Source organism: Theropithecus gelada, chromosome 15 (genome assembly GCF_003255815.1).
Source record: "Theropithecus gelada isolate Dixy chromosome 15, Tgel_1.0, whole genome shotgun sequence".
NCBI lineage: Eukaryota > Metazoa > Chordata > Mammalia > Primates > Cercopithecidae > Theropithecus > Theropithecus gelada.
Window position 1 is genome coordinate 83,577,084 of NC_037683.1, and position 18,663 is coordinate 83,595,746.

Genomic DNA, 18,663 nt, shown 5'->3' on the forward strand with positions numbered 1-18,663 from the left:
AAAAGCAATGAGAACAGCAGAAGAAATGGTCAAAAATCAACTTTTTAAGAATTCTGGACATTAACCAAAAGCTTACAACATTCAGGAGCATGTATTCAAGAAAAATGAAGGAATATTGTTAAAACAGTGAACTTTATGGTGTTCTACATTATTCCCATTTTGATCTTTAAATATATATGGAAATACAAGGGACCCAGAATAGTCAAAATGATCTTGAGAATGAGTATGAGGTTGGAGGTCTCATACTTCCCAATTTCAAAACTTACTACACAGCTACAGTAAGGAGGACTCTATGGTACTGGCATAAGAATAAACACAGATTAATAGAATCGAACTGAGAAGTCCAGAAATAAACCCCACATCTATCCTCAGTTTATTTTAACAATGGTGGCAAGAAAATTCAATGGGCAAAAATTAGATCAAAGATCTAAATGTAAAAGCTGAAACAATAAAACTCTGAGAAAAAAACAAGCTGTAAATCTTCATGACCTTAAATTTGAGAATGGCTTCTTAGCTACGATGCCAAAGGCAGGAAAAAAACCTAAAAATAGAAAATTAAACTTCATCAAAATTTAAAAATTTTGTATTTCAAAGGATACCATAAAAAAGGTGAAAAGACGGCCAGGAGCGGTGGCTCACTCCTGTAATCCTAGCACTTTGGGAGGCTGGAGCGGGTGGATTGCTTGAGTTCAGGAGTTCAAGACCAGCCTGGACAACACGGTGAAACCCCGTCTGCACTAAAATACAAAAAAATTAGCCAGGCATGACAGCATACACCTGTAGTCCCAGCTACTTGGGAGGCTGAGGTAGGAGAATTGCTTGAGCCCAGGAGGTGGAGGTTGCAGTGAGCCGAGATCACACCACTGCATTCCAGCCTGGGCGGCAGAGCAAGACTCCGTCTCCATTTAAAAAAAAAAAAAAAGAAAGTGAAAAGACAAAGCACAGAATGGGAAAAAATATTTGCAAATTATCTATCTGATAAGATCTATTATCCAGAATTTATAAAACCTCTTATAACTCAACAATAAAAAAAAAAACCCAATTTTTAAAATGGACAAAGGATTTCAACAGACATTTTTCCAAAGTAGATGTACATTAATAGCCAATAAGCACATGAAAGATGCTCTACATAATTAGTCACTCAAGAAATGCAAATCAAAAGCATAACCAGAGATCACATCTACTAGCGTCACTATAATTTAAAAAAAGATGGGCAATAACAAGTGTTGGCGAGGATGTGGAAAAGTTGGAACTCTCATACACTGCTGGTGGAGATGTAAATGATGCAACCACTTGAGAAAGCAGTTTGGCAGTTCGTCAAAAAGTTAAACATAGAATTTCCATGTGGCCTAACAATTCCACTCCTAGGTATACACCTAGGAGAACTGAAATTTTTGTATACAAAAACACTTGCATAAAAATGCTCATGGCAGGATTATTCATAATAGTCAAAAAGTAGAGACAATCCAAATGTCCATCAACTAATGAATGAATAAATCAAATGTGGTATATCCATAAAATAGAATATTATCCCCCAAAAAGAATGAAATTCTAATATATGCTACAATATGGATGAACCTTGAAAATATGCTAGGTGAAAGAAGCTAGTCACAAAGGGACACATATTATATAATTCTATTCATATAAAGTTTCCAGAATAGGCAAGTTCAGGCAAACAGAAAGTAGATCAGTGGTTTCCAGAGGTTGGGGGTGGGGAGAATGAGGGATGACTGCTAATGGATACAGGCTTTCTTTTTGGGGTTATGGTGAAAATGTTCTGGAATTAGATAGTGGTGATGGTGCACAACTTTGTGAATATGCTAAAAACCTCTGAATTGTATTAAAAGGGCGAATTCTATGGAATGTGAATTATGTCTAAAGTTAACTTCCAAATATCAATCTGATTAAGATGGAATAAATAAAACATTTTACACCCAAAGAAAACTTCATTAATTCACTCGGTGGTAAAATGATTCTTTTTAAGTAGAAAGAACTCAACATTTATTCTAGAATAGCAATTTTCTTAGTGACAAGGCAGGGAAAGGCAACATCCTTGAACATTAATATCTTCCTCATCCTATATTTTCTAAAACTTCTTCAAAATATGCCATGTTCCTTCTAGTTCAATTTAGCTATAACATGACCACAAAATATACCCCTACACTGAAGCCACAAGCAGAGATAACAAGTAGTTTCAACTGAAGTGCCAGCTCAGATTGTGATTGGCAGTGGCTACATGGAGCACTATATTTAGAAGGGTTCCAAGGCTGTATCCAGAGCAGGCCTGGAAAATGTAGTGATTAATTTAGAAAATTAGTCTTGAAGTTGGCAGTGATAGTGGAGGTGGGCGGCGCTTGGGCTAATGATTAGGTCTAGGAAAATGCATCATTCTGCTGAGTGCATTGCATCCAATCAGCTGGGTAGATACATCTTTGCTTGGACTGTAATGCAGCTAATAGGCACGTTCACATGGCGTGACCTAAAAACAAATATGAGATCTTTAATTTAAATGCAAAATTCCAATATTTAAAAATAACTCACATTTATGGCTAAGATGTCAAAATCACTCAATGAATAGCACCAACTTTCATCACACAGAATAAAATCTAGGTATTTTAAATAGTACATTTTATATAGTGTGTGCTCTCAAAGGTTCTTGACAAGAGAACATTAGCATATGCTTATAGCAAAATCTGATCAGGTGAGAGAGAATATCAAGAGAATTTTTTATGGCACTCACTGAAAAGCCAAGAAAATCACCGGCAGATGGACTCTGTGCACCTGCTGTAACACACATTCACTTAAATTGGCGTTGTACCTTCCAGCAGAACTATTGCCTCCCTCCTTTACGTGCTACAGGAGCCTGCACTTTCTTTGGTAGATGAGAGGTGGCTGGAGAATGAACCCTATTTACCTGTCATACATTGTAAGTCAGCAGTTCTCAAAGACCAGTAGCATCAGCATCTCCTGGAACGTCTAAGAAATGCAATCTGTTAGAAATGCAGCAACACCCCAGCCCTACTGGTTTGGAAACTCGAGGGGCGGGCCTGGGGATCTGTATTTGAACAAGATTTCCAGGTGACTCTGGGCTCAACTTTAAGAGCATTGCCCTTTCTAGAGTGGGGAAAGGAAAAGGGGAGGGAGAGAAAAGGGGAGGCTGGGGAAGTGCCCAGGGAAAATTGAGCCTCCCATGGCAGCAAAGTTGGTATTTGATGTGAATGTTGATAGGACATAGCAAGGTCTTTATTTGTTTCTTTCCTCTTTTATACTCCATGTCCCAACTCTCTATTTCCTCGGAAAAGGTTTGAGGTACTCATGTGATCTCCCCCAATCCAGTCTGCTTGAAGTCCCTTCTTTTGGGACAGTAGCAAAGAGTGGGGAAAGAGGATGGCACTAATACATTCCTCACGCCACAAGAAGCGGCACTTTTATCCAAAAAGGGTTGGCCTCAAGAGCCCTGGCTTAGAATAGTCAAACCCAACAAGCCTTTCACCTCGGAAATGCGCATGAAGCACTTAGAACAGTAGTTGGGCCTGGGTTGCAGTGAGAGTTGCCTATATGTGGGAGGTATGGTGGTGGCAGCAATCGCTGCAAGGGCCAGATTTCTCCACAAGGGTGCCTGGGTTGGCATCTGGAAGCAATTGCTATCTGCACCCAGTGGGCGGTTGCTATGTTAAGAAGATTGCCAGCAAGAGTTAGATCTTGATCTTGAAACCCTTCAGTCGGCAAGCAAGGATCCCTGAAGACAGTGCCCTAACTGTGTCCCTCATGTGAGGATGGCCATCATCTGAGCTCCAGTTGGCCTGTTAGTACTCGCCACAGAGATAAGGATCCAGGCTGGGATGGGCATTTGAGACAACAAGCGTGGGAGGACAGGCTAAGAACATCAAGCAAAACAAAGAGGCTTTTCAGATCCTTTCTAGTAAGAGTTTAGGGTTAGGGAGACTGAACTGCAGACACAGGGAGGGGGAAGCCACAGGATGAAAGACAGCAGGTTAAATGACAGCCATGAATGTGGGACCCTCTGAGAAAGCATGAGAATCTGCAAGGCCAGAAAGGCCCAGGAGGTCCCCAAAGACCCACAGGCAATCGGATCATTGATATAGGAAACCAGATGGCCAGAGGTGAGTTTGGAAGGCTTGAGTTAAGGTTCTTGGCTTCAATGCCCCACCTTTTTTAATAGAAATGTTTTTCACATCCTGTACAGTCAGCAGAAAACACTTGTCAATATTAGGAGGGTAGAGAGAGAAGGGAAGGAGAATGAACAGAGGAAAAGGAAAGGAGGAGGAGAAGGACGGGGAAACGGGAAGAGGAAGACAGAAGTGAGGAGGAGAAGGAGAAAGGAGGAAAGAGGGACTCCAAAAGGAGAAGTGAGGATAGAGGAGAAGGAAGGATGATTGCTAGTCTCAGAGTGTCCAGTGCTTTCCCAGCCCTGTGCTACATGTTTTGCAAGTGTTTCCTCATTTAGTTCTCAGAACTATGAAATCTGGTCATGGAAGAGTCAAGGGAAGGAAGTCTTATTCCTAATTTAAAAAATAAAATAGCTTACAATGTACTTTTTATGCCTAGGTCCCAAGATCCAGGCTTAGGTAACCAAATCAATTCAGTTTACATAATGGTACAAGTTAAATGCAGACTGAAGCATTAGGTAATGGGGAGAGCTATGTAAGGAGAAGGTTGAGTCCACCTAGTTATGCTGACTTCAGTCATGCTGCTCTTCTGATTCTGATGTCCCTCAGCCTGCAGAAACATATGCCTATGGGGACCAGGGAGATGAATGCAATGTGCTAAATGGGCCTGGTGTAAAAGAATAAAAAGCAGAGACAGTGTCAGGAGTGAAGAGGGAGTGATGGCAATTATGGCAAAGCGGAGACCACATGCCACCCTCTGAAGAGGCAGCACCACTCAGCTCCAGCCTGTTGTCGTCATCTGGTAACATGGCCTCAGTGCTTTCAATTTTTTCAAAAGAGGCCAGTGATCCAGTGTTCAGGCAGCTTCCAGTGGGTTGACAAAATATATCTGCAGGTTTATCTGCCCAGAGACTTGACTGCAGTTGCATATTTTTCCAGGTTGCAAACCAAAAATTGATCCTTTTCCTGTGTTCCTTTCTCTTTCCAGGTCATTACATTTATGTGGATACCTCCTTTGGCAAGCAGGGGGAGAAAGCTGTGCTGCTAAGTTCTGACTTACAGGCTGAGGAATGGAGCTGCCTCCGCTTGGTCTACCAGATAACCACATCTTCAGAATCTCTGTCAGATCCCAGCCAGCTGAACCTCTATATGAGATTTGAAGACGAAAGCTTTGACCGCTTGCTTTGGTCAGCTAAGGAACCTTCAGACAGCTGGCTCATAGCCAGCTTGGATTTGCAAAACAGTTCCAAGAAATTCAAGGTAGGTGGAGTTTAGGAGAAAGATATAGAGCCTCTTATCTTTGCTTTATACTATTCTAAAATCTTATGAAAATTTCTGATGTGGAGGTTAGTTATCTCCTGGATTTTGATGTGATGTTTCATAGGATAATACCATAGAAGAATATTAGCAATGGAACTTAACATTTTGTTTATTCCTTAAAAGAGCTTCTTCCCAGATTTCTTTCCCATCTATTTAAATAAGCCTTCTGTAAAAATCTAAATGGGGCTTAAACCAACCTCTTCAATGAAAATAGATTTTCTATGGCTTTTAGGGAGTATTCTCATTTCTATAATTTTATTTCATCCTTCTAAACTGTGTGTGCTATGTGTTTATCATCTTAATCATTTCTTTGCTACAAATTTTGAACAAAACATTAACTATAATAAAATGAAAATGAAAATACTTTAAAAGAGAGAAAATACTTAAAGGATATGTTCCATTTCCTTTTCAAAGAGGGAAGGTGTTCCTTTGGGAGTCCTGGAAAAGGAAAGTAGAGAATATAAGGTGATGCTGGGTGTGGATTGGATAAGGAAGGAGGATGGGATCCAGACACACCTGGCCATCAAGTGTGATGTTTATTGAAAATATTTCATCAAGGACACAATGGAGCCATCATGAAAACATTCCCCATTCCTAATCCACCTTTCAGTTTCCTATCCCATCCTGCTGCTTCTTTGAAAAGCTTGAAATACTTTACTCTCCAATACCCTCTTTCTGCCTGGAGTCCTTCCCTGTCAGCTGGTGGTTGAGGATGGAGCATGGGGCCTCTGAGTTCCCTCTTTTACAACATCCTCCCAGCAGTTATCACCTCCTAAATCTGCCAGCATAGTTGCAGAATATAGGGCTAAAACCACAGGAGAAAAAGTGATTACTTTCAGAAACAGGACCACAAGTGCTACCACAAGCACTGAAGATGGTGGTGGTTGGGATAACAATAGAAGAGAAGACAGCTGGCTCTGAGCTTCTATCAGATGCCTTACTCACCTCGAAGTTTTGATGTATGAGTTTATGTGCACATGCGCATGCACACATATACATACACACACATTCTTTTAGTAAAGTCCATAGTGAAATTGGTATCCAATAGCAATTAGCTGAGACTAACAATACTATTTTGCCTTGAATGGCTGAACAGCTCCAGACTAATAGCTGAAATACTGAACCAAGGAAACATGATGTTTTGAAGTCTAACTCCCCTTCTTCCCCATATGTTGTGCAGATTTTAATAGAAGGTGTACTAGGACAGGGAAACACAGCCAGCATTGCACTGTTTGAAATCAAGATGACAACCGGCTACTGTATTGGTAAGTGGGCTTCATTTTCATTAAATCAAACTGCGAATCTTTTTCTAAAAGCTACTGTTGCCAGAGGGAACTGAATCAATCCTAAAGACCAAGTATTTTATAGAATGCACTGCATAATGCATACTGGTTTAAATTCTTTGCTAGGTTCATTTGAATACTGTATGTTGTTTTGTCTTTAGTGTGGGAAGGCTCATTAGAATTTGCCTGTACTGTCTGGATTAATGAAAGAAACATAGATGCAGCAACTGTAACTTGAGAACCGCCACCTTAACCTTGACATGTTCTGATTAAAATAATTTACAAATTGCTGGAAACTCAGCTTTTTGTAGCATGTGCCAGAAAAGCAGACATTGTATTATCTTCTTTCCCTCATTTCTCTCTTGGCATACCACTGCCCTCCTCTTAATAATCACAGTTGTCACTTAGAATTCACTTGAGAAGAGTTGGTTGGCTGTCTCTTATGTGCCAGCTTCCAAGAGGGCATAAAGAAAGGGTAAACCCTGTCCTATGGTGGTTCAGTCTCTATTTGTCTACACTGAAGCTAGTTCTGTATATGATAACTACTGCAGAGGAAGGACAAGCTGTGCAGTGGGGGCGCAGGGAGGAGGAGAAGAAATTGGAGAGGACTGAATAGGGACAATGCATTGGAGCTGGAGTTTCAAGAAGGAGAAGAATTTAGTTAAGTGGAGGTGCAGGATAGGAAGGCAAGGGTTCTCTGTGGCCAGACTTCTGTGGGGAGAAAGAACAGAACAGGTTCAGGCAAAGGGAAGAGGCTGAGTAAGGTGTTTGAAGTGAAGACCAAGACTGCTAAGGGAGTTTGTGATGGAAAAGTGTGGATGCAGGATGTGGAGCTTGGACCTGCTGAATCATATGGGTCAGCCAGCAGGGGAGAAGTGTGCAGCTGCACTTTCAGATGACTCCAGCTGTCACGTGGAAGATGAGTTGGGTACAAGGAAAATACACAGCAGGTGGGAAAACCCCTAGGAAGCAGCTGTGACCTTACAGAGGGGACTTAATGAGGGCAATACTGAATTAGCAGTGGAATCGGAAAAAGGCAGTAGAATTGAGAGATTTTTCAGCACTGACAGCTCTTGAAGGCTACATGAATGTGGCGGGGAAGAGAAAGGACAGTCAAAGAAGGTTCTGAACAACAACAACAACAAAAATGCCTTTGCTAATCCCCTGAAGTTTCACTTCTCTGTTTTGATCTCAATGATGTCTCTAGGGCAAGTGAAAGAAAATATACCATTTTCTGAAGATACAGTGAGGCTCAGGATCCCTTCCTTGAGCCTCCCTCTGGGCTCCCACCTGGCACATGTAAAAGGTTGCAAACAAGACAGACAAGTTAGACACCCCTGGTGGAGCGCCACCTGCTGGCCCAGTCAGCTTACTGAGCCTCAGCCTCTGCTTTGTCATCTGTAAAATGGGAATAAAATGCTTCCCTCCTAGGATTCTTGGGAGGAGGAATGAGATCGTGGCTATGAAGATGATTGGTATATACAGTGCTGGGCATCCAAGACATGTTGCCTTTCTTCAAATGATGTGGTGACTTCTGATTTGTTTGAAACAAAAGGATGCCAACACTTTTAACTCGTTAAACTCTATGATCATGCTCTCACTTCTTTCTTTCTGGGTACTTTCTCTGTCTCTTTCCATTCCTCATCTGTAAAATGAGGTTAGTAACAGTGCCTATGTCATGGGGCTGCTTTGAGGATTGAATAAGTTCATTTATGTAAAGTGCTGAGAATGAAGCCTGGCACATTGAGGAATATTTTGCTTTTTATTTTACTCTTAGGCAGCCTTTGGCACTGAATGTTAGGGCATTGGTTAGCAGACACTGTGGTGGAAACATTGAAAATGAAAATCTTAGAAATTTTCAGTGCTTGCTAATGTAAAAACACATTGCTGACTATACCAGTCAAGATCCTGGCAGGAAGGAGGAAACAGGATACACTCAACCTGAGTAATTTGAGGGAAGCTCACTGAAGAGATCACAAACTGAGTCGTAAAGGAAGCCAGCAAGGGACAGCTCTGTGACCCAGGTCTAGTAACAGTGATAATTCATGAGCTGTTGTCTTCTTTTGGCCTGAAAGGACAAGGGAGGAGGAGTTTCCAGTACCTGCAAACAATAGCTATTTGGTGAGGACTGCTTGACAAGATTTGCCAACCCATGGCGACCTGGCTGGGAGACTGCTGCGCAATTAAACCCCTGATTTCACTCTCCTTCCACCTTCCATTGGTCGAATCCAACAGGGAGATGGAAGGCAGGGGAGCCCATTGATACAGTTCAGATAGGTCAACCTCTGCAGGACCTATCAGGTGGAGAAGAGCAAAATTGATCTGCAGGGGGCCAATGGCCAGCACAATTATACTTCCTAGTTTAACTGCATGATTATAAGGGTCAGTGGAGGCATTAGCTTGTGAGTTTCTCGCTCCTTTTTAAGGAAAAGTTGTTGATGAAGATCAATATATCCACGCAAACATGCCAACGACACTAAGGGGAGAAGAGGAGGGTCTGATTATCCTCTCTCTCTTCTCCACTCAGTAGCTGCAAAAGGAACCCAGAACCTAGGATAGATCTGTCCCACCTATTTTGCCTGGGTTCTCATTTATAAGAAAAATGGAATTTTAGCATCTCGGACACATGCCCCTCAGCTCTGGGCAACTTGTTCATCATGAGAAGAGAAAGGAAAGGAGGACTGGGCTACCAGATTCAAGAAAGGGTTGTGGAAAAAATTTTCTAGAGCTAAGAGCATAACCCTGAACAGTGCTTTGAGACAGAGGTGATTGATAAAAACAGCTGACTTGTACCAAGCACTGACCACATGCCTGGCACTGCGCTGGGAGCTCTCCACACTTACAATAGCTCTGTGAAGTAGGAACATTGTCCCCATTTCACATATGGAGACACAGAGGCTACAAAAAGTGATAAGTCATGCTCCAAGTGACATGGCTAATAAGTGGAAGGGCCATAATCCAAAGGGCCAATGATGAATTAGAATCTTGATTTATTACAGGATCTGTCTCTCTTCTTGACCAATATTGTGCAGGGGTCCTGGTAGAAAGGTCACAGTGGGCAAAGGAAGAGAGAAACTTCTGAATATCTAAGAGCAAACTCTGTAGGAGGATGGGTGTACCCAGGTGTGACTGTGTGTCCATGCAGTGTTTTTGTTTCCCTTCCCCAGAATGTGACTTTGAAGAAAATCATCTCTGTGGCTTTGTGAACCGCTGGAATCCCAACGTGAACTGGTTTGTTGGAGGAGGAAGTATTCGGAATGTCCATTCCATTCTCCCACAGGATCACACCTTCAAGAGTGAACTGGGTGAGCTGCGGTCAAATAGAGTCCATTTCCCAGGATAAATTTTTCTGCTGTCTCCTCCCACTTCCTGCACTGACCTAGCTGTGGCTTCTGTCAATAGGGAAGAGAGGAGGGAGGAGGGTGAGTAGGAACTAAGTAGGAACCAGGAGGTGTGGCAGAAGAGTAGGGAAGGATCTACAGGGAGGTAGAGACAAACTGCACCTGTGAGCTCTGTAGCTACGGGGAAGGCCACCCCGTAAAGATTTTCCTTCACCTGTGGCCTAGTCTTGTATTTTCACATTTCCATATTATGCCTTACTTTCTTGTGTATTTGTTGTTTAATATTTCTCATTTCTAAAGACAAGGCTGGAATAATCCTAGGTTACTTTTCACTGAAAATAGATCAAAGGATGGGAATGGGTCCTAGGAACTTCCCAAGTGACAGTGAGGTGAGCCAATACTGCTGATTAGCTCTGAATGTGGTGTGCAACAGGCCCCCCTAGTGGCGAAGAAGGCTGCTTCTCTGCAAGGAAAATGAGAGGTGAGGTTGTGTTATCGGCAAGAAGTCAGCTTTGAGAAGAAGTTCTCCACAGAAGAGAGACAAGGGCAAGGGCTTACTTACTTGTGGGTTACCACTGCTCTCACCTGGACCCTGGTAGGCTTTGGAAAAGCCTAGGTCTCTCCACAGTTGCAAGACATTTCATCCTCGACTCCAAGCTCTCCAAGGAGTAAGAAGCTTCTGGCGGCTGGCTTTTCAACAAGAACAAGACAGGAATTTTTATTCTGCTGCAAACAGTTAACTTTTTCTCTTTTGATCCTTTACACAGAGATATTGATGACCTTTTATGGTTCTTTCCATTTTTCTTCATTCACTATTGCTTCTCGTCATCTGAATATTTTTAATCATGTCTCCAACTCTTTTTTTCAAAAGTGCTCATCCTTCAGCTTATCTTGACTCTAGACCGTCTTCATCCTAACCTTATTGTTCTCTTTGCTCCTATTCTATCTTCTCCTTTATATCCCGAATCTCAGGTTCAGTCTCCTGTAACAGCCAGGCAGACAGTATAAGCAAATGACATGTGGGCTGGGTGAGGACTGCGGCAGACTAGACAGCAGAGACCCTGTGCAAAGGCTACTCGGCTCTAATGAGTTGCTGCTGTGTGAGAATGCAAGCCCGGGTTGCTAGATCTTTTGATGTTTCAAGATCATCAGGAAGGCAGGGGATTTTTTTGTGTGTGAAATTTCCCAAATGTTTAAAAGTTGGTGAATGTTTTCTAAAATCACAGTGTGGGCCAATAAAACACATTTGCAGGTCAGGTCCTGTTGGCCAACTTCTATTTTGCAACCTTCATTTGACAAGTTTCTTTTCTTTTACAACATGTTCAGGCTTCTTAGAATAAGTTACTTATAAGTAACCACAAATAAAAAGATTGGAGTCTCATGGAGCTTGCCTGTTTAAAACAAATGCAACTTTAAATCTAGCATTGTCATTAATTTGACCCAGCATTAGATATAATGGGGAAAATGACAATTAAAATGACAGATCCTCTATGGCCCCTTCCCAGTTTCAAGGAAGATTCTTTCAAGAAAGGAAAAGAGATTTTTTTTTTTTTTTTTTTTTTTTTTTTTGAGACGGAGTCTCGCTCTGTAGCCCAGGCTGGAGTGCAGTGGCCGGATCTCAGCTCACTGCAAGCTCCGCCTCCCGGGTTCACGCCATTCTCCGGCCTCAGCCTCCCGAGTAGCTGGGACTACAGGCGCCCGCCACCTCGCCCGGCTATTTTTTGTATTTCTTAGTAGAGACGGGGTTTCACCGTGTTAGCCAGGATGGTCTCGATCTCCTGACCTCGTGATCCGCCCATCTCGGCCTCCCAAAGTGCTGGGATTACAGGCTTGAGCCACCGCGCCCGGCCGGAAAAGAGATTTTTATCACAACTGGATGTTAACAAAGGGCGGTATGTGTCAAGTGCAATAAGAGTGGTCCCCTTCCCCCACCAAAAAGGAAAGGTGTTGGGAATTCAGAGACAAAAGAGGCCCCTCACTGCTTGGATGTCCTAGAAGACATGATAAAAGAAGTAAACCGTATTTCGGGGATTGGTATGATTTTGACAAAGATGAGAAAAAGCTAAGAGCAATGATACAGTGGTGGTAGCTACGAGGGGTGGATGGGGGAAGAGATGTGGCTGAGAAAGCAGTACAGGGACAAATTCGAAAATGCCTGGAATGCCAGGTAAGAGATTTTAACTTTATTTCATTGACAATGGGAGGCCACACAGGTGTTTGGGCAGGGGAGAGACACCATCACAGCAGTGTTTTTAGATGGATTAACATGACAGGGATTATTTCAGTAGATGGACAGTAAAAAGGTGGAGCAAGAGTACAGAAGAATCCCCCAGAAACTGTTTCTTCAGATGCATCTGGGGTCACTTACATAAGAAATTGAGATAAGACAAAAAAAGCATGTTTATGTACTTCCTACCTTTAAAACCTAGGTTCAGCCTTTTTCTTTTCTTTTCTTTTCTTTTTTTTTTTTTTTTTTTGAGATGGAGTCTTGCTCTGTTGCCCAGGCTGAAGTGCAGTGGTGTGATCTCAGCTCACTGAGACCTCCACCTCCCGGGTTCAAGCAATTCTCCCTGCCTCAGCCTCCCAAGTAGCTGGGATTACAGACACCTACCACTTCATCCAGTCAATTTTTGTATTTTTAGTAAGGACAGGGTTTCCCCATGTTGGCCAGGCTGGTCTCAAACTCCTGACCTTAGGTGATCTGCCTGCCTCAGCCTCCCAAAGTGCTGTTTAGCACTTTTGACAGTGACAAGAGATTGAATTTTTTCTATGGATAGTCCATATTTTTACCTTATAAATAAGTGGCCTATCCTCATTTGGGGCCCTTTGTAGGAACCACACTATAAACGAGTGCTCTGTGTACAGTGAATGATAACCAGTCATGGCAAAGTAATCCATGAATCTGCATGAGTATTTTAAAAGACAGTTGGGTTAACTTAAAATAATAAAATGTCACCAACTCTTGAGAGCTTTATGTAAATGAGTAAAGCAACTAACAATCTCCTGGGGTTTGAAGAAAGAAAAGCCCGATGACTTTTTCTTCATGTGTGACAATAGGCTAGTTTTGAGATTGATTTTCTGTCCTATCTTAAGAATCTAATACAAGGAACAGAAAGGATCTTGAAAGGCTGATGCATCAAAATGGCAATTATGTCTCCTGTCATTATCACAGCTGCACAGAGATGCAAATTTAACAATGGGGAAGTGTTAGAGAACTTTTCCCAAATCATTTAAAAATTAGTTCCAAAGTCAAACCCTGTGGGTAACCAATATTATGATTCAGTGATTATTCAGTGTTTCATTTTTCATCCTCAATGATGGCAAGAGGCAGCTGGCTGGGGAGAACATATATTTCTTGGAAGAGGCAACAGACCAATAGACTAGTGTCAAATCATCCATTTGACTATGTTATCTGAGTGCAATTCATCCTTTGAAGAGTGTAATTCTCCTAGTCCTTCTTCACGCCCATCTGCAATCATAGAATATTCTGACTATATTTGTGTCCCCAGGGATAGAGAAAGAGCCCCAGGCTAGGAGTCCAAATACTTGTGCTCCAGGCTCAGTTATCAGAGTACTTTATTACCTTGACTAAGCCCTCAACTTCTTAGGGTCGCCATTGACACATCTGCAAATGAGCAATTTGAATTCAATGATTCAAAGATGGCTTTGAGTTCCAATATTTTACTTTTCTCTCATTGCCTAATGCTATTTACCAAAATCTCCAAATTCACCATTCAGTGAGATCTATTTCAAAATGGCTTCAGTCCCTCCTGGATACTTATAAGCACACAGCATTTGGCACTAGAAGAAAAGGAGAACTAAAGGAACAAAGGGTTGAGAAAAAGAGGCCCTGGATTTTCTAGTATCTTGACCAGAAGGGTCAAGACGTAGGCATAGTGATGTGGTCATCCTTGAGAAGCACTAAGACTTGCTGGTAGGGTGCTGCCACCCCTGACATAAGCACTTGCCTCTCTCCTCTCCCACTCCCTTTTTCCCTCCCATCTTCTTCTCTCCATTTTCCCATTCTTCCTCTTCTTCCTTGGCTATTCTAGAATACTTCCCCAAAGCAGGCAGCTTTTCCCACTAGCATTGCTTGGTACCCATATGTCAATACTGTGGGCTGAAAAAGAAGCTGACCCGAGGGTTGAAGGGAGGAAGTCTAAAAAGATCTTCTACCTACCTTCCAGCAATCCATGGGATTACCCAGTCAGAGCCTCAACACCAGAATTACGCTTCTTCATTGATCACTTATTCATTTCTTCACTCATTCAACAAACACATAATAAGCACTTTTTACATGTATTTATATTTACATTCTTGCATACCCTGGTGATGTAAAAAAACAGTCATTCTGGATAAAGAAAATGTGGCACATATACACCACAGAATACTATGCAGTTATAAAAAAGGATGAGTTCATGTCCTTTGCAGGGACATGGATGAAGCTGGAAACCATCATTCTCAGCAAACTAACACAGGAACAGAAAACCAAACGCCGCATGTTCTCCCTCATAAGCGGAAGCTGAACAATGAGAACACATGGACACAGGGTGGGGAACATCACACACTGGGGCCTGTTGGCAGGGTGGAGATAGCATTAGGAGAAATACCTAATGTAGATGACAGGTTGATGGGTACAGCAAACCACCATGGCGCATGTATACCTATGTAACAAACCTACACATTTGACACATGTATCCCAGAACTCAAAGTATAGTTTAAAAAAAAAAAAAAATGATGCTTAAAAAAAAGAAAAAAATCATTAACCTCAAAGAGTTTATAGGAACCCACTTTTCCCAAAATGTCCTTCCCTAATCCTTATATGGAGCACAAGGGTGATATGTGGTCAAATAAACTGGGGAAACCCTGCATTAAAGAAAGCTAAAGAGATTTCTTTATTTCAGGATTTCTCACCACCTTTAATATAGTTCTGTGCTCATGTACATTATGGCATTTCTCAAATTATCTGAATACCAAAATGCTACATAAACTTGCAAGCATGCACAGTAATGCATGACTAATAGAGGTATGAAGTAAATGATATGAAACCACAGAAAAAAAGACTACCTTGGTTTTGGGGTACAGAGAAGGCTCTCTTGAGGAAGGAATAGCAGAACGGGAATTTGAAGAAATGGATAAGGGGGAGACAAATGCAGCATGTGCAAAAGTGTAGAGGCATGAGAGTGGATGGTTTATTTTATGATTGGACAGCATTTGAGAAGCACAAGGTATGTGATGATGGCAGAGGAACCCCTAGGTCGCAGGCTACATTCCTACTTATGATTAGCAGGAAGCCTGATTGTCTGCATTCCAATCTTTCCTGTTATTTCACTCCAAGTCCTCTTCAACCTTTGGACTAATATTTTGGCCATTCATTAGCCAACATCCCCACTCAACACACACACACACACACACACACACACTCCTCTAAGCCTGGAGTGCTCTGTAAGTCTTTCCCCTACAGAGGGTGGGGCTAAAAATGATGAGTTCAAAAGATTCTAAAATACTTTATTTGAAAAGCTCTGCCCATAGGACTCAAAGATTTGGTCAGTATCATTCTTTAAAACAAAGCAAAACAAACCCTCCAATGCTCTAAAAAGGAAAGAGGTTGCCTCTCTTATATTTGCTTTCTACTGGGTATACTGATTTCCCTGGAGCTCTATCAATTTGGGTGGCAAAGTTAAGATTAAATGGTTCAGATGTCTGCCTGCAACAGCAGATTTTGCTCTATGTGAGTTCATCTTGTGTTCGTTCATATACTAGATGCAGCTTTTGCCTTTGCTTTCAGGTAAAAACTGGAGAAACAGCATATAGAAGGGGAGCTCATTGTCTACTTAGGAATTTCAGAACTGCAGAGAGGGTTGAGGGAAGTCTTCCCAGGAGAGTGCTAGTCTTTGGGTTGTAGAAAAGCAAACAGTGAATGTAATTTCTGAAAACTACAGTGTGGATATGAGTTTTCCTTCATTTCCTTGTATGTTCCAAACAATCTGCCCCAAACATTGAGTCAAGGTTTTTAAATGAGCATCGTGCCCCCAAATTATTGTCTAATGATAGAAATGACTAAAATAATGCAGTAAGAATTGTGGTGGGACATCTTTGGAATACTGGAGGGGATGTGATTTTTATACTGTGTTTTCTTAATTCTGACTCATCACATACGGGTTTCTTTCTTTATTCATATTTCATGAAGTGAAACAAAATCTTTCAGGAGGTAACCTACTGACAGCTCAGATCATTACTGTTTTCTACCTACCTTAGCGAAAAAAAAGAAAAAGAAAAATAGGTGATTGCCGGAAAAATAATGAGGGAAATGCATCTCTTTGCTGAGATTTAAAAAACCAAGCTTGCTTGTTGTGTTGCTCTGGAAGAAGCTGGACAAGGTTTCAAAACCTAAAATAAGGTTAGAGTTATTTTATTCCATCAAACATCACGAGATGGATGGATCATCTCTCCATGATCATGACACTCTACTCATTTCAGTTTGGAATGAGCAAGGGTCGTCTTAACAGGACCTATTTATTTACTCTCTGCATTGATCCATTTGGTGCATGGTGGAAGCACGCGGTAGGGAAGCAGCTTTCTTAATTTACTTACCATTTTCTTTGTGCAAGGTCTGCTGAATTTCCTTTCTCTACCCTTGGATGACTTGCTGTGGCTTTCCAGTTACTTTCAGGTATTAATAAACATCTTCACTTTCAAGGATTAGGTTCAGTCAAGTCACAACTGCAATGTCTCATTTAGTTTAGATCTTCCCACAGACTGGGCCACACAACAGCTGTAGAGAGAAAGGTTTGTGCTTTGTCTCTTCATACTTCACCTTTTTCTTCCCTACCTCTTCTCCCTCTTACTGGCTTCTGGCTGCTTCAGGGTTGGGAGGCAATAGGCGGGGTGGGGATGGAACAGAAAGGCAAAGGCCAGGGACAAAAGTTTCACTTGACTGTTGCTATTTAATCTAGAGGTGATGCCCTTCATACAGCACATGGCCAAATTCTGGCATTCCTGTCATGGCCAATGGGGGATCCCACTTTAGTGTTGCCAGACAGGGATGAGCAACTCTCTGGCTGACCATCTATGAATCCTTCTTAGCTCCTATAAGTTATGGTATGCCCCACCAGCTCCCTTCTAATGGAATTACCGCACTGGCAGGCAGTTCTCTTGAGAAGAGTTCTTTTAAGGTAGTGTAGCCCAGCTGCCTTCTAAATTGCCCCCTCAAACTCTGGAAGTGCAGTTCACCGGCAGCAAACTCCTTTTTCTCCACTCTTCCCCCACAGGTCCCTAGGGTCAGCTTCTTGCCTTTAGAGGTATGCACCAGTGCCAGGCTCCATCTCTGCATCACACCACACTCCAGTATCACTGGTCAAGCTTTCTTAAGAACTCTGACCCCCTTCATCTCAAGGTTCAGAGCAATTGCAGAGCTCAGAAATTTCTGCACATAGGGGAAGGGATGAGGTTAGATGGCAGTTTCCTTCCTCTACCTCTTCCATGAGTGGTTCCCTTAAGGCCCCTCCTTTAGACAAGTTAAGAAAGGGGAAGCAATCCCCTTGCCTTCCCTGGAGAGGTCGAAAGGAAACACATAGCAGGGCGGTTCTGTGACAACACTCTTTATAGAAACCCCATCTCCAATCTCTCTGATTCATCTCGAGCCTTCTCATATGCACAGGCTAGAGGGGAGAGACGGGCTAACACTGGTAGAGCCGGGGTAGGTGCCAGGGGTTGCTACTTAGCATATTGACGGTCTAGCACCTCTCTTTAGAAAATAGAGGTTGTCGTCACTTATTGTTTGGGGCTTTGAGGTCTTAGCACAGATACGAGAAGTCTCACATAATATTCATTCATGTTTACATCATCCTTGAAAGCTGTATAAAAAGACTAGAGTCTGACTTTATGATGGTAAGGGCCACCAAAACCCTTACAACTAAAGGCTTGTGAAGATACTGTCAGACTCATTGGGTGGAAAAACACGCATCGTAACTCATTCTCTTTGGGTGCCATCTACTCACCATGGCAGCAGACCAGGGGTATTTCCCTCTGGCATACATCTCTTCAGACCAGGTTGTCTGCCCTACTGGGGAGACAGCTTGTCCAGACAACACAATTGGAGTGCAAATGTGGCCAACAGGACCGCATCACAGCTGAGTCAGAGAATGCCTCTGGCACCACGGCCAAGCCAAGGGCAGTCTTGGGGGAATGCTGGTGAGCCAGACTGCTTGAAAATAAACATTCAGAAACCGCCTTTAAAGTTCTTTCCCTAATACAAGGGGAAATGGCTGACTACCAGGGGCCACTGGTTCCACATGAAAAGTTCAGCTAATACAGAAGGCTGCTTGCAAGAAAGGAATGGACAGCCTCTTCAGGAGCAAGTGTGCATACACCAGCACCGCAGGCTCCATCCCAGAAGAGGCCTGAGCACTGGCGGCATGACTGAGAATTGTGATCTTTGTTTCAGCTGAATTTGAAATGTATTTTGCCTAGAAACCTCGGGCTTTTTGTGTATAATCCAGAATTAGGTAATAATAGATTGATTTTCACTCTGTGTATGGCAAAGCAGCACATACTGTAGAGGAGTGGCAATAAGCTTCTCAATTCTTA

General features: G+C 42.3%; 1 protein-coding gene across 2 annotated transcripts in view; it reads left to right on the plus strand.

Annotated features, from left to right (window-relative positions):
- MAMDC2 (MAM domain containing 2) overlaps positions 1-18,663 on the plus strand; it is a 172,937-nt gene that overhangs the window by 57,883 nt on the left and 96,391 nt on the right. For both annotated transcript variants that reach the window (XR_003115923.1, XM_025359396.1), the window contains exons 3-5: positions 5,119-5,390; positions 6,631-6,715; positions 9,901-10,038. Coding sequence is in view for 1 of the 2 variants with exons in the window: in XM_025359396.1 (XP_025215181.1) it covers positions 5,119-5,390; positions 6,631-6,715; positions 9,901-10,038 (495 nt within the window). In the remaining variant the exon portion in view is untranslated. The remainder of the gene's footprint in view (positions 1-5,118; positions 5,391-6,630; positions 6,716-9,900; positions 10,039-18,663) is intronic.